The sequence below is a fragment of the Schistosoma mansoni genome (assembly GCF_000237925.1).
Source record: "Schistosoma mansoni, WGS project CABG00000000 data, chromosome 1 unplaced supercontig 0034, strain Puerto Rico, whole genome shotgun sequence".
Lineage (NCBI taxonomy): Eukaryota > Metazoa > Platyhelminthes > Trematoda > Strigeidida > Schistosomatidae > Schistosoma > Schistosoma mansoni.
Genome location: NW_017385988.1, coordinates 1324930 through 1342317, shown reverse-complemented (window position 1 = coordinate 1342317; position 17388 = coordinate 1324930). Strand labels below are relative to the sequence as shown.

Sequence of the window (17388 nt, the reverse complement as noted above, 5' to 3'; positions counted from 1 at the left end):
CATGGAAAACCAGTGCTTCAGGTTTTCCATGGTGGTCTAGCTTCAATTGACTCATGATTTCAACTATAAAATTACTAGAAAAATCTCCATAAAACCCCCCTTCTGATAATGTTTATGTGTTTAACTAGATAAATAATAATGGTTTAATAGGTCAAGTACTTGAATATCAATCGACGAATTGCATGTTTAAATCCCACTACATTCGTTTTATTCAAACTGACCCGATATTATCAAGAGACCATATATTAAACTTGTACTATACTAGTCTATTATCAATCTGAAACAATAATTTATGACTGTAAATATGAATGCAAATGGATAGGCATTTAGGGGAAGGACGATTCCATAACATTAAAACAGTAACAAATTAACTAACTAGCTAATTCCACTCGACAGTAATGTATCAATAAACATAAGATGATGCTTATTTTATTAACCAACTAGAATTTGGATAAAACAATCCTAATAAAATACATGAGTATAAGATCAAACTATCAAAAGAAGAAGAAGAAACAAAAATGTATGTACTAACACAGACATTCTCACTCAATTCATCATTGACCAAACAATCAACCAATGACAACAATCCTAACTACTTTTCAATATTAAATACCAAAAGAAAAAAGGCAACACAGAATAAAAAAACAATCATTGATTATGAATTATATATGTATGTATTTATAAATTTTCTTTCAATGAAGTAAACCAAACATGATCATTCTACATAAAACTCCTGATCTGTCTTTTTCTTTCTTTACTCGAAATTGATCAGACTTGAAAAAACAATCATAAATAACAAATAATGCTCTTTATCATAATATAAGTAGTATAAAGCTTGGACATATATATATATATATACCGCTTTCTAACAAGCACAGACAACTAAACAATTTCAGTTCATAATCACACACACACACTGAATACATTATTCATGATAATTGATCATACTTTATTCTTTTATTAAATTACACAATTAAAGAAATTAACGATTAGTTCATTCCATAGAAACAGACAATCAAAGGAAAAAAGAACTGTTAACTGAAGTATTCATAAGTAGTGATCATAATGAGAACAGTTGGTAGTTAGTTAACATTGGGGTTGTTGTTGTTTTTTAAGTTAGTCATTGATGATCGCCTACTGCTACACAGGCACATAATGGAAATTGTTAATAATTAACATAATTTCTAACCAGAAGACCAACAAAAATGGAAAACAAAAACGAAAACCATATAGATGATGAACAGGTGAAAAACATTGTTCTTTTTTTACAATTTTATTCAATAAAGGAAAAAAAATTTTTTTTTAAATCATGACAAATAAAAGAGAAAAAATAACACCGATAAAAGAGAAAAAAAAGTACAAATCAAAAGTAATTGGAAAGAGAGAGAAAAAAACAATCAAAAAGACAAAAAGTATGGGAAAACAAAAGAGACGCTGGAATTCCTCCGTTTTTAAGATGATAGATAACTTTGAATTATACCATAAAAGTGAGATATTATAAATAAATTGGGAAATATGAACCAATTGTTGAGTAGGCGCATAAATCAATCAATCAATCAACCAATTAATCAATAGACAATTGAATATTGAACAGTTTAATGGTTACCACTTCGTTTAAGTTGATCACTTTCAATATTCATTATAATGATATAATAACTGACAAAAAGAGAACAATACTATCTTTGAAAAAAAAAACAAAAATTAAATGAGATAAATAAACAAATTTATTATCAATGGTTTTATTCAATAATATTGATGAAAGACAAATTTAGCACAGAAATATTGTTTTGATAAATAAACACACATAGAGTAAGCATCTAGATATGATCTTTTCACTTGTTTCCAACCAGTCAACCGGTCAACCAACCCATATCAACTTGATGTTAAAAAAAGAATAATAAAATGTTTCATCATCATCATTATCGTCGTCGTCATCGTTAGTAGTAGTAATGAGTGAACGACATAAAATTAATTACGTGAATAGACAAAGATGAGCTGATAATCATTATGTTTATCACTATAACGTCATACAAGTAAGAGAAGACCTAATACTGAACAAACAAATAATAAATATATATGAGAAATAATGAAGGAATGAACATCTAGTAGTAGATAACAGAGACAGAAAGAAAATTCAGTTTAATATGATGAGTCATCGTACATTTTAGGAAGGGAAGAGATATAGCCGCATACATGTATTTTTTTGTGAACCGAATGATGTTTAATCGATGGTCGAAGATATACCCATATACGAAACTGAAAGCCAAATTTAAAACTGATGCATCACCATTATTCATATACACATTAAAGCAATCATAAATTAGCATCCATTGAAGAAGAAGAAGAACAATAATAGATTACATTAAATAAAATGTCATGATCGATTTTATGCCAGAAATAAACAAGCAACTGATAATGATAAACAACTGTTTCACATTTTAATTGCTTATCAAGACAAAGCTTTGAAGGACATCATGCCAACATATAAACACACATACACAGAAACACATGTATAGAGTGTGCTATGAAAACTAAACAGAATTTGTCACAGAAAACAAAAAAACAAGCAAAAAATACAATTAAAATATAACTATGGCGCAAATAAGTTGTTTGGATGGGAAAGTAAAGAGTGGGATAAATGGGCAGTCAGTCACAGATAGAGAATGAATACAAACGCGCGCACACACACACACACAGACATACTGGTATCGCAATGAAGTCAGAAAAAAAAATCACAGAAGACAGATGATTGAAGGAGAAAAGGGAAGGGACAGTAAGAAGCACCAAAAGAGATTACAGAAGATAATAATAGGTCTGGGAGACATCCAGTTTATTAGATAGTATAAGAAAGTTTTAAACTGTAAAATACAGTAAATGCCAAATAAAACAGTAAAATAATGATGATAATAATAATAATAACAATAACAGTAATGCAATATAGAGAAAGAAGACAAGGTTCTTATTTCTTTGAATGTTAATATTAGATAGAAATGTCACTTTTCTGAATCATTCATATATGATATTGCAAAGTTTATGGTGCATACAAATGCACATCTGTGCACGTTTGGTGTATTAGGACATAAAGAAGTTCAAGAGTTCAATACACATAAGCAGAAGAATACAACAAAGGAACTAAACAAACAAAAAAACTGCAGAAAAGCATATAAAGAAACCACTAACAGAAAAATGAAAGAGAAAGAACAGTGATATAGTTAAATTCTAAATGCGACCGGGATATAGTTTTACTGATAGTAGATTGTGGCTTGTTTTTTTTTCTTTATCAGTTAGCTTATTTTCTTACATACAAACATATTTCGTTGTAATTATAATGTACATATTTTGACATAACAGGTAAACAAGCTAATGATGTCCCACATTACCACTGCTACCTCCTCCTGTTGAAATATTCGAATTTGATGACGGTTTAAGCTTTTGTAATTGACTTTTAGTTGGATTTGCTTTGCCCACTTCTAATTGGCGCGATGTAGCGGCGGTAGTAGTAGTCGTAGTACGTCGCTGGGACTCAGTCATTTGAGATATGTTGTTAAGTTTACCATTATTGTTACTATTGTTTAATATAGACGAATTAGATGGTGTATTTAATAAAGTACGTGTATTTGATTTGGAAACATGTGAACCACCACCACTACCACCATTACTACGTCGTAGATTAGAAAAAGCGTTTTTGAATCGACCACTACGTACTACAGCTTGTGAATTTATTTGATTTTCAGAATTTGTTGTCCTAGGATGAATTAATCCAGTTTCTGTGGATAAACAAACACTATTTGCTTCCGAGTTATTATCACCATTTGAACGTGGATTAGATTTTGAAGCAGACGGTAGTCTTGAAGGTATAGAACGTTGATTAGGCAGATGATGTTGAGGATAACAGTGATTATTTGATGACAGTGATGATGATGTTGTGGTATTTGAAGATTTTATTGAAGATAATGTTGTTGTTTGTATAGGTGATGATACTGATGGAATACGACTAGAATTATTACTATTAGCGGAATTACCATTGAAAATCATTTGTCGACGAGTGACAACTGTAGCGGGAGGAATATTTGAACGTCCAGTCTGAAATGTTGATAAGTAAGGAAAACGATTATTTGTATGAAATAGGAAAAAAGTTTGTTACGTAGTTAGTATTTATTAAATACAATAATGATTAGACAATGTATAGTGGAAGAGACAATAAGAAAAACTCAAACCCAAGGTACCTAATAATAACGTAAACCAATGAAATCATTATCAAAAAAGAACTATGGCATAAAATTAGATATGTACAAAATCCCAATAATAGAAATTAAACGGTTTAATGGCTTTTTTGTTAGTTATCGTAATTCGAAGCTTCTACAGAAGACTTCGTGTATGATATGTAACAATCATATTGGTAAATCGTTTCAGTTTAGATTTCAAACGAAGCATTTACAAGAATTTGCTTTATCGATGAATAACAATAAGGATTAAGTTTAGTTAATGTGTTTCTTTGCAGATATCCACTACGAATATGAGTAAGTGTAAGAATAAAGTGAACTTCTGTTGATATGGGGGTTGAGATTATTGATAAGTAGGGCTAAAACTTAGCGGTTTGAACACTCAAAGTCCCAACAGTTTAAAAATAGTTTCATACACGAATACTTAGATAGCAAAGTAGTTTTTCTGGATCATACGTAAAAATGTTGCTTCATGATAAGAAGCATAGATTGGCTGAACTTACCTTTATTTAGCTTTAAAAAGATATGTTGTGATGTTGTGAACACTAATGAAGGAGTACCAATAGTTTAGTAAAAACCATACAATTATAAAGACGGAATATTAATCCAATGTGTCAAAGACTGTTCTGAGATATTCGGGGGTATCTAAGTTATTTGCGTGGAATCACTATACTAGTGAGCATTATTATTCGAAAGGACTCAAAAACAGTTGAGTACTTCATCACTACGTATTTATTTTCTTTCATGTTTTCAGAAGTCTTTCTGAAAAAGTAGAAGTTCTATTGTAAAACATCAGCTTTCATTTCCATAGAGAAAGCAGTGTTGCATAACAAACATTCCCATACAACATACCAGGTACTCAAGTGTCGTGATACTCTCATGATAATAGTAAAGTGTGTTTTGGCTCTATCCAATAAAATGTGAAATTCAACACTAATCGAAATGATGCAGACGATTTGTTGCTTGGAAAGAGAACTATGGGGAGAGGTGTTTATTTTTGTGGTCTGAACGGTTTGACCGTGAGGCTTACATCTTTCTAGACAAGAGAATTATAACATACTTCAACTCAAAGAATGAAATACCTCAAGATTCAACACTAATCATTTATTTAATGAAAATAAATATTGGTACAACTGGGCACCAAAATAAATTATCTTTCGTGTACACAAACGCACATCGGCGAGCTTCAGCATTACTAATATGTTACCACTGGATGTCAGCATTCCTTCGAAGACAACGATAATCGAATACAGAGAGTCGCCAAACATCGTGAACTTAGAAAGATCAAATTTCGCAAACAAGAGTATAATTCTTTTCATTGTGTCGTATATCCGACCTTTTACAGACAAACTAAGACCACGGCACTTAAGATGTCTCGTATTGGCATCAACTCCTTTGGCTCTCACTATAAGTAGACTGATTGCATGTGTCAAGCCACCATTAGCACTTACACAGCTAGCCAGGTACACGAGCTTTTCAAAATACTTCTAACAACTCACTACAAAGGGTGGGTGCCCGTACAGGCTCTTGACAGTCTTGTAAAAGCACTGGATTTAGAAAGAACAAAGCACATCCCATTGTATGGACGGTGATCACTATCTGATTAAGTACGATTCGTATAACTTGTGTAACGTTGCAGAGTAAAACCATTCAACTGCTCAAGTTACGTCAGAAAGAGTTAGGTCTAAAAGCGGATGAAGAACTTATTCAAAATTATATCGTTTATTAATTTATGTGAAATCTCAACCAAAAGTTTTGTAGTCTTGATTATGTTGTGGATAGCAACTAAAAATGAAATGCAGGAAGCGATTTCCATCTTTTTCGGGACTCGACATGCATCATAGTGTTGATGTTCACAGTGAGACTCTAAGCCAGTACCTATCATTCCAAGCTTTAGAGCACTATCCTCTAAAGTCATAAACTCAGTCAGTGAGTATAATATTTACTATTATTATTTTTCATAGTTGTATATTTTCAAGTTTATTATTATTCAGTATCGAGAATGGACCAACCTCTGTGTCCGTTTATTTGGCCTGTCTATTAGCATGCTTTAATTATTGATCTATAACTATAAATTGATTATTTTATTGGATAGTGATTGTAGAGAAGCAAACAATATCCCAATAAAAAACAAATTACAATTTACATATGTATAATCTAAACCATAGTCTATGTTACCTTATTATTTGTCACGGCTGTTGATTCGATTCCATGATTTGACTGATTCAAATGTTTAGAATTAGTTGTCATATATGTAGATGGAATAGAGGTTTTTGTCAAATTATTATTTAACAATTGTGAATCAATGAATGGTTTACGTACTTCAATTGATATATCTAAATTAAAAGGGAATGCTAATAGTTGTTCTAAATGTGTCATTAGATCAGCGTGTAGTTCACGTTGACTAGCACGACATTGGCGTATGAATGCATTTTCACAATAAAATCTGCGTAATAATGTATCATTGGCTACAAGTGCATTTAACCACATTGGCAAAGCTTTTGCACTAAAAATTTTAAAAATATATGTACACATATCAGTAATGGTGAAAAAAGGTATAAATGACTATGATTCAGCGTTTTGGCATTGCATTGAAACAAACGGACTCAAAGAATTCTGTTGTCCCAGCGACAAGAAAAATGTAGATAAATGGGAAAGCTGACCAAATTTCCTCACATTGAAACAAACAGGACATAGAGTGTGATTCTTTCAATAGATGATGAGTAGTAAAATAATAATCGTGATAGATTATTTACTTAGATATGTAGAAGGTATTCGCTACAGATTGATCTCAGTCGAGATATCATTAGGAAGAAAGGGACACTGAATATCTACCTTGGAGTATAAAGGAACTCAGCAGTGAGTTTCCACATCATCGGGACTTGAACTCAGAACACTAGGGTCTCGCTGCGTCTAACAGCACACATTTATGACGTCAATCGATTCGTGATGTAGCACGACGATCATCTAATGTTACTGAACTAAACTCTGCTGGTCGTAACTTTTCATTGGAACATCAAAAACTCATTCCGAATTATTGTACTAGTAAACTCATAATTAGTTATTTGACGAGAAATTAGGGTTTCGTCACGAATTGCTATCAACTCAAGAAGGACCATTGAAGAGCTATTCCATCTTAGTTTGTGGCTACTCAACAATAAACATTCACAATTACACAATGGATCAGATCTAAGGTATTGAGACATTGTAACAAACATGGTATCTTTATATTATTTGGTCAGAATCTAATAGCATACATTTAAAACTTCAGTCAATTTGTTTTATGATATGATCTTCAACCAATCTTAACAGGGATGACTGTTTCACTCCTGATTCGGCTGAACTCTTCAACAGTCACGTTGTTTTACTAGAGCTTTAATAATCTACTTTAAAATTATTCGTTTATGAACAGATGATTATCATTGAATTGAAATATCGATTAAAAACTCCCTAGTTTACAAAAGTCATCCACCTTCCACTTAATAAACAGAACTCTACAATCTATCCAACAGTTTTAAAAAGATATACACATCTAATGTATTAAACATACTTTAAACAAGCACATATGAATCCTTTAAATTTTGTTTTCTCTAATGTGATGTTAGTCAACGCTTTTACTTGACTAATAGCATCATTCAATACATGATAAGCTACACCGGTAGGCAATGCGCCTAAAAGAAAGAAGTATACAATAGAGAAAATTAGGAGAGCGAAAAGAATTGATTAGTAAGAAAACGGATATATATATATATATATATATGTCCATGTTTGTGACATAAATTCTCAGCAGCAACAGATTTTTTAATACCAGTCTTGACAATAAAATCAATTTCCATTTATATTTACAAGTGTCAAATTTATTCATATTTTGTCCAAAGGTCTAGGTCATGATTATACATGTAAGATTACCTGGTCTCTTAGTATAAAAAGAAGATATACACACCCATACACAGATATGAAGTAAACAAACAAGCATATATATACGAGTACAAACATGTAAACCATAGGTCACGTATCCATGCAATCAATTCACCTTGTGTTTCTGTATACGGCCTATAGTTAGCATTGTTATCAAATTTCGGTTACGGCAAGTTATTGCAAAGATATAGTAAGTACAAGAAGGGTGGAGGCTGGATAATTGTTAAACAATCATGATTTGTACAAATGAGTTGGTGAAACAGTCAATTAATTGGTAATAAATAGTTGTTTAACTTAGTGGCGAACTCTTAGCACGAATTCGAAAAGTTAGTTTAACTTTCACCAACTTGAGCGCTAAATGTGATGTAGGCTGGACATACGTCTTTCTATTAGAGAGGAAGTATACAGAGTAATAGAGTGCTTAGTTTCACTTCGTGGCTGTGAAACATGGCCTTTGAAAGTAGGGGACATTTGTAGGATACTAATATCTTATTACAGATATCTTCGAAAAATTGCTCACGTACGGTAGAGTAATCAAGTGAGCAATGTCAGGCAGTAAGTAGAAATGGAAAATCAATCAATGAGGAGGACACATTTTACGTAGATCCAACCACCATCTACTACCCCCCAGCAAGCAATGTTGGCCGACAGTTAAGAAAGACCAAATTAAGACATGTTCTCACTCTATGACGTCCCTGACTGTTAATTTGAGCTGTCTTGGTAGGTTCATGATTAAGACCAGTGTATAATTGTGATAATGCTTAGAGATCTTAAAAAGTTCAAAATCGATTGCAGTAGCGCATATATATCCATTGTTTACCTTCTCTCGAATTCTGAGTTCAAATACCATTCCATGCTTTCTATTCCCTTACTTTGTCACTTCTATTTAATGCATCCTTTTCTTAAACACTATTATTCAGACAACCATTACTCCGCAGAAGAAAACGAAAGAGAGTAACTAACTTCCAATGCAAAAAGCAGTTTGGATATATAGAAGTCGTAGAATAAATGCAACTGAGTTACCGCGATTAATTTTATACCATGTTACTCAATGTCTTCAACTATTGATTACAAGTAACCTTTGAGTCCAAACAGGAAAATTTGCACTTACCTACATGAGTAAGGCCAGAACTTGACAAATACATGATCCTACACAATATTTTAACAAGTCACAACATATTCATTCATCAAAATCTAAAACCTTTCTCTATAATAAATGATAATATAAATAGTTAAATCAAGAAAACCTTTTGATAAAAATCTGAATTAGTAAAATAACTTACCTGGTCTACAACTTTCTTCAACTAACTGCCATAAACGTGTACGTGGTCGTGAAGTGAAAATCGGTTTTGATGGTGGAAGTAGACCATCACAAAGTAGGATAGTTAATGGAGGTATAACTGCTAAAAGTGGTTGTTTTCCAGAAGAGCCAATCGCTTCAACTTTTGAATAAGGTAATGATGTATTAGATAATGAATTATGACCATTTAATTCTTCATGATTTTTTAAGTTTATATTTGGATTGCAATAATAAGCAACGGTCTCTTGAACTGCTTTGATTACATCATTGACCATCGCTAAATAGAGGCAAGACAGAGAGAAATAATATTCTTACTTATTCAAAGAACTATAAACATTGTCATAACTGTACAGTAATGTTCAAAGAAATCATTTCTCAAAAATTTGTAACTGATAGGCTTGTTAGTATTCCGTCAAATATCTTATTAAATATGATAGGATAGAGCAAATTTCCTGATAAATACGAAATCAATGCTCGCTAAGCCTATTTTATTTAGAAAGTATTCATCATGAGTTTCAGTTGGGTCATTTGATAGGGAGGTTTTACCTAGTGGAATTTAAAAGCTTCAACTTCAAACTGATTGTGTATGTACACTTCATGGCCATTAGAAGACAGAACAGATTATAAATCTATTTCAGTCACCGGTCATCCAAAAACAATATCATCTAATGGTAGTCTTGTGTACTAAACCTTTAAGCTAAAAACTCAGAGTAATCTGTTAGTGAAGTCGTCTATTTCAACTTATAGGCCCAAGCGGTAAGTAGCCCAGTCAACAAATTATAATAAAATACACAAGATGTATATAAATAGTAAGTTGATTTAAAATGAGATAATCTTCTACTTTAAATAATACATAAGAATTAAATGAACAGCATACTATAAACATCAAACTAACCATGATATCTAACATCAATATCAGAATGATGAGTTGATTTTCCATTTTTTTCACTATCCAAACTTGGACTACATCGTGGATTAAATTCAGCCAATGGTTGTTCTTGACCGTATAAACCCCAATTTCGTGGGATCACTATTTTAAAATAAAAAGTATAAAAAAAGAGTAAACAATATCCAACGATAGTGATGATCAAATAGAAATGAATAAATATTAGTTAATGAAGTAAATCAAGGATAAAGTGTACTAACAACTTGGAATTATATTACACTTTTAGTAGTATTCATCAAAAAATAATGATATAAAAATGAGCATAAGGCTTAAGGAATAAAAAATAGTAATAATAACAATAATATGTCCATCTAAGAGTAAAACATGATGGGACAATACCTAATAATATGAAGCCAAAACAAACAGAAAAAGTTGTTAGGTGGTTGGAGGTAATCAATAGGAAACCCTAGATCTAGGTTTTGTGCTGGTTAGCATCCACTAGTCAGGCGTACTTGTAATCTTGAGGGAACTGTGAGATCATACAGATCAGTCGCGGCCTGGATAGCTCAGTTGTAATGTTTCAAGATGTAATATGTTATTGGCGACTACTCAGTGATTAGTTGTAGAAAATCAGAGTATTTGACAAAATAGTGTCACCATCTAAAACGCCATTTACTTGGAGTGGAATGAAGATATATAAACATCGTCCCCATATGCCCTAGTACGGTCGAGAGTGGGGAGAGTCCATTGTCCCTTTTGAAATGCTCTCACATGGCCACGCACTGACAAGGAAGTTACTACTCACTACCTTCTCGTGGTGGGGGTATTGTTTACGAAATCGAGAGAACGGAAAGCGAATATCCGGAGCTTTAACTAGGTCGGTTGAATGCGGATGATTCATATAGGGGAGTTGGAAAACCCTGATACCAAACCAATGGTGCACAAGGTCTCAAGGATCCTGAGGGGAAAAATGACTGATGAACCTATTGTTTATCACTGGCTACCATGGGACTGCATCCTCTAACGTTGCTTCACTGCCTTGTGGATTAGACCTTTAGGTCAAAGGCTCGGTGTGTGGCCCCCTAAGAAAACCACCTGTTTCGGTTTTGGCACCTGGGCAGTACTCCAGCCCTCAAACAAATCGAACGACGAAGTGTGGCGCATACATATTTGTTGCTTCCTTGTACAAATGTTTATATGTTTAAATAAATAAATATAGATACATAACACTAAGATATTCGTGAAATTGATAAACTGTTCGTTCAGTTAATTTGGCAAAACGTCAATCTTTTTCAATGGAAACTTAGAAATATGGAAAATCATTGATAATAGACAAAAGGGTTCAACATCGATCCAAACATTTTATTGTCTCCTAAATTCCGAACAATTTATCAAACTTATTTACCACTGATACTGTTACTAATCCTACTACCCTGGGATTTGTCTTGATAATTTCATCTCGCTGGGTTAATGCGCTGTGACAACCTAACTGATGTACATGTGTACCAGGTTCTACGTTGAGCGTATCACTGACTGATGTAGACAGTGTAAACTAATTTCTCTTTCGCCCATTTTCATACTTCACTTCGTTATAATGGCTTCTTATTAATTTGATGCTTGTAATTGTAACAGCTTAAATTGCTACACCATCGTGTGCTTTTCATTGTTTGAGGAATTAAAAACTAGAAAACAAAAAGTAGTAGTAAAATAAAAGAGGAAAAGTTGGTGACATGATACATCCCTTGCAGCAAAGTTTAAAAATGACGAATATGTATTCCTAAGATAATCTTAGTAAGCATAATACTAGAAATAATCTTTAACCACTGACCTTAGTTAGCTTACAGATTTCAAACATAAAATACGCGGTTTATTAAACAGTTTGGAAAAGTGATCCAAGTCAGTCAGTCAGTCAAACGCAACGTGCAGCTTGGCATATGTGTGTCTCGGTTTATGTTGCCACACCATAGTAGCACAACGAGATACTAGAGTAGCATATGTAACAACAGTATTAGTGATAAGAGAAAACATTAGGTATAGAAAATATGATTCGGGAAGAAACTATGAGTTCGAAGAAAGACAAAAATAATCTTGTTTAAGACAATCTGGAAATTTAAGATCGAATGGAAGACAAAGAGTAAATGCACCTGCGCCATCGATAACGGTTCTAAAACATATCACCCATTCATTGATTACGACAGTAGTGAGAACATAAACCAGGTAATCTCCATTGGGTTTCTTCCTCTTGTGCATTTCTTATGGTGGAAACCTGCTTTATAAAAACTCTTTTCCACTAAAAACGAATAATTATGAAGTTGTCCAGAACGATAACGAGCAATTCACAATCCAGTCATCCCACTTACAGAACGCTATACTACCAACAGACAATATTCAATCTTATCATTCTTAGTTAGAATTGATATTTCTTAGAAATAAAAAATGAAGTAAAAACACGTTGGAAAAAGCAGTTTATTCTTTACATTTGGAATAATGTGACCAAGGGGAGAAGGGAGGAAATAAGTGGAGTGTAAAATTAATTCAAAAGATACAACTATTTATTAATCGATAGACTAACCTTTGGGTTCAGGAGATTGTTGTGTTGATGTATCACTGTAATGATGATGAGAATCTTTGGAATTCAATTGTAATAAACGAATATTCCCACTGAAACTAACACTTTTTTTCGGTCGTGAATTCAAACTAAGTGATTCGTCCATTTCCGATGCATTCTTGTTATTGTTGCAATCATTATTCTGATGTTCGTTAGATCTTCGAGTAGTAGAAGTAGCACCAATCCATGATGAATTACTATCGACTGATCCATACATTGGTTGATTAACTTTACTAGAAGAAATTGAACTGTTTACTAAATCCGGTTCAGACGACGAACAACGTTCAATGCTTTCAGGACAATGTAACTGGAAAATAGGAAAAAAAGAGAAGAATGGAATATGAATACATTATACCAGTGATTCTACAGATAACTGTTATTCTACATCTGTTCATATTTATTTAGGAGCGAAAAGAAATAGATCTTTTTCTTGTAAAAACATTAACTGTATTCAGAATACTATTAGCATGAGTAAACAGCTAATCGATAAACAAATCATTTTTAAAAATAATCTTCAGAGCAAAGTAACTATAGTCGAAAATCCATTGAAGATCAGGAGGGATCCAAGTCACCAAGTACAGGTTAATATGCTCAGCTTTGAGCCACACACAATGTGTAAGGGCCATTGATACTGACCAGTTACTCAGACCGAAGTAGGTGGAGTGGGACTCCACCAAGCGATTGAGTCTAACACCCCAACTATTAGTCCGCCTCTCAAAAACAACTGTCTAGTGTTCCCTAGTTTTTAATGATACCCAAACCTAGGTCCATCTTTGTGTATATCTTTAAACTCCCTATTGAATGATGCAGTTATATGGTTGCGACGCGTAAACCATCGATATATGTTTTTCTTAAAACTAGGTGTAGGTAGTCTCACAAATAGGATGCTTAGTAGTAAAGCATTACCATAATTTTTAAGTTTATTTTTTAAAATAACATCATTTCAATACAGTAGCCACATGAAAGTCGATGTGCTAGTTCGTCAGCTAACTGGATTACATGTCTGGATTGATGAAGCTTGTTGAGACTATAGAGGTTAGAAAAGGGTTTTAGTGCTTTGCTCAATGTTTGTAATATAAGTATTTAAAAATTATTGAACGCTACATCTTGAATCAGTGTTGGGGAATAAATATTTTCAAAAGTATAACAGAAAGAGTTCTACGGTGAATAGTTTGATGTTATTGTCTAATGAAAATAGATTGATAAGTATTGAGCAACGAGACTTACTCGACTCTGGGTTGTCGTCTGTATTTCTGTACGAGTATTGACATCATTTGAGTTTGGTCTACTGATGGTGGATATGATATCTGGAGTGTTTCTTTGTTCATTATCTTTAAAGTTACGACAGAGGGTTTTATTTTGGTCAGATTGTATTTTAGATGTTTGCAACTTGGATGATTTATCTGAACATGTACCTTTAGAGGAAACGCGACCAGCAGATGTAGATCGACATCCACACTTGGTACAAGTGCATTTTTTCTTTGACTGTGTAGTTGACAAGCAAGAAGCTCGACGTTTGGTCATAGTTGGTGTACCTTTACGATCTTCTTCAGCGCCAGCTTGACTTAAGAATGATAAATCAGGTAACGTATGGGAAAGGAAAGCAGATCCAGCCAACCTCGAGGGCCGAGGGACTGACAAAAGACCTAACCCAGGATAAGCTATTGAAGCTCGCGGATTACCGATCCAACCAACTGCATACCCCCTAGCAGCACAACCAGCGCGTAAAGCGGCCATATATGGTGAGTCTGGTCCTGCAGATGCTGTAAGACAGGCAGCAATAGTAGGAGGCTCGATGGGGGACGGTGACTGTTGAATATTATTTCTTTCATTCCTCTTAGGATTGATATGACAATGAAGTGCAGACATCGGCCTACTTAAATAAAGTGGCTGAGGATGGCTATGACGTACGGTACAATTATTGGCGTACGCAGCAGAACTCCCATTGCGCAACGGCAACTTAGTCGACCATATTGGAGAAGTGTTTTGATTATTTCCGTTTTTCCTTTGATCATTAAAAAGACCTCTGGAGGAAACATTTTTGGAATCGTCTAAAGGTGGGAACTGAGCGCCAAAGTTACGCATAGAGCGAGCAACAGCATCAGCACTAGTGTACAAGGGTGAGAACTGAATATTCCCCTTACTTGGGAATATTCTTTCCTTGCGTAGTAGTAAATATTTATCATTTTCAGTACTTGACCTCCTTGGATCCGTTCCAGCAAACAGATAAGACTTTCTTGCCCCCGAGATACGTGGTGACATGGCTACTCCTAAAGGATAATTATATCTATTCGATAGTATATCTGCACGGTCAGAATCCTCTTGGTGTATTATATGAGCCGGATTTGAATAGGCAGAAGCAGAGTTGCCCTTTGGAAAATCATTCAAATCCACAGCCGAACAATCACTATGAACACCCAGTGAAGCTATACCTTGAGCTCTAGCATGCATAAATATCTCAAAGAGTGTCCCTGAGAACCGATGCATGTGGGAAGCGCCAGCTAGGGGTTGGGAATGTGAGCGGCTTTTGACTGAACCCGTCATGTTCATTTTCGGAGTAAAGGGATCACTCTGATTATGGTGGTCTCGTCGACTTTCACGGACACTTGATGACTTGCCAAGACTTTCAGCTCGTTTAACAACCCGCTTAAGTTGGTTCCAGGTAATCAAAGCTCCATTAGCGTCTTTGATAGTTTGCCAAGTAGTTGTATGGTCACTGTCTATCTCATTCTCTTTGCTCGAATTAGGATATGGAAAGACAGTCATTTCGGTTGATCTGAGAGATCTTCTTTTAAGACTTTCGCGACTACCATGTTTCTTTGCCCATGTGGTCGTATTTGAGGTTGAAGAATCTTGATTCTTATGTTCCATCGTTACCGTGTCAGAAATAAGATCGGCAGAAACTCCAACAGAGCAAAGCTCTGTATTTCTGTCAGTAGGCTTCGGTAGTAACTGAGTTGTTTGATCTAGAGCATGTCGTAAACCCGCTAGGCTAGCGGCAGCCAAAAGACTACCCTGACTTAGAGAACGACTGCCTGTCACCAAACCTGAAACGTTGTGCTTTGAAGACAAACAAGATCTATCTTCAAGTCGGCCCTGCAATCCAATGGAATCACCATAAGCCAATTTGTAATCAACTGCTGCAGCAGTTCGATTGATAAGAGCTCGCAGTTCAGGATTACAAGAACGCTCCATTAGCATATGCATCCAGCTGGTTGAACCTGAAGCATTGTAGTGAACAGATCCTTGGGATTCACTGGTGAACTGTTGGCTTGCATCATTATTGAAGTCAACCTCACTTGTCTCATTGGATGCCTGATAAACAAAGCCTTTCTTTAAGCACAGATTTTTGCTCTCATTTGCATTTTTTTGAAGAATATTAGATTCTATATTATTTGGCAACTGAGCATTCCGACAATTTGACAATCTTTCGTGGTTAATGTTGTTTGCGAAGTGATTTCCAGCAATCTTAGAATCACTAAGACCACTTTCTCGCGAATTGACTGGACTAAATATGCAAGAATCAGAACGTGAGTGACCAATCAGATCGGGTGGGGGCTTTCGACTACAATCCATAGATTGGACCATCAAAGGATACCTAGTGTTATCGTCTCTATCTTCCTGCAGATGTGGATCCATAGGCTCTGCAAATTCATCATCAAAAAAGTATTCTCCCTGCTCAAGATAAACAGATGAGATCGGAGGTGTGCCAACCGTGGAGCTTATTAGTGCATGAGGAGCAAATGAACTAGGTGGAATGTTGTGTACTGATTCAGTCTGCATTTGATAAGGAGTATGTTTTGGAGTTGGATCACAAACGATCTTTTTCCCTACTCGTCCAGATATTTCTGGGTCCTGACATGTTCCATTGTATCGAAGTAAGCGAGGATTAAGACTTGCTGCATCCATAGTGACATTTGGAGTAATTACATAGCACGAATAACCTGGAAACAAAGGAACTTTTTAACAATGCATATACATGTAAAATAGCGATCTATAGAGTGTAAAAAACTCGCTTTTAACTAGTGGGTATCAATTTGGTTTACGATTTTTTTAAAATGGTCAGTAATGTTTGGAAAGCATTCTGTACTAAAAAGCGATAAAATGTAAGACCCTATAGGTAACTTTTACTACTAATTTCAGTCGATTATTATCTATGTCCTGATGAAAGTTATGGCTTTATTCTAGCGTACGAGCAGATGACAAGTGACAGTAACAAACAATGTGTGATTATTGTCAACAGGAACTTGAGAAAAAGGGATCTGAGATTCTACGAAAAATAAATCTCACTAAAATCCCCAAGATGGGTTACCTTTGGTATCTTAATAAACGCAGAAACTTCAATTTTATTTTTAAATGGGTCCAGAGGGACTAAAAAGAGTTTCATCCGGCGAAATGTGGACATTATTATGAGCGAAAAAGAGACTAATATGTGTTACCGTTTCAGTAGATG

General features: G+C 34.4%; 1 protein-coding gene across 1 annotated transcript; it reads right to left on the bottom strand.

Moving 5' to 3' along the window:
* Positions 1-2655: 2655 nt before the first annotated feature.
* Positions 2656-16844, bottom strand: Smp_061680 (hypothetical protein; the record flags this gene model as incomplete). Its single annotated transcript, XM_018791883.1, has 7 exons — positions 2656-4083; positions 6402-6729; positions 7774-7894; positions 9425-9718; positions 10337-10471; positions 12900-13242; positions 14163-16844. 7 exons carry the CDS (start codon positions 16842-16844, stop codon positions 3361-3363), a joined length of 4626 nt encoding a protein of 1541 aa, XP_018644989.1. The 3' UTR covers positions 2656-3360.
* Positions 16845-17388: the final 544 nt, after the last annotated feature.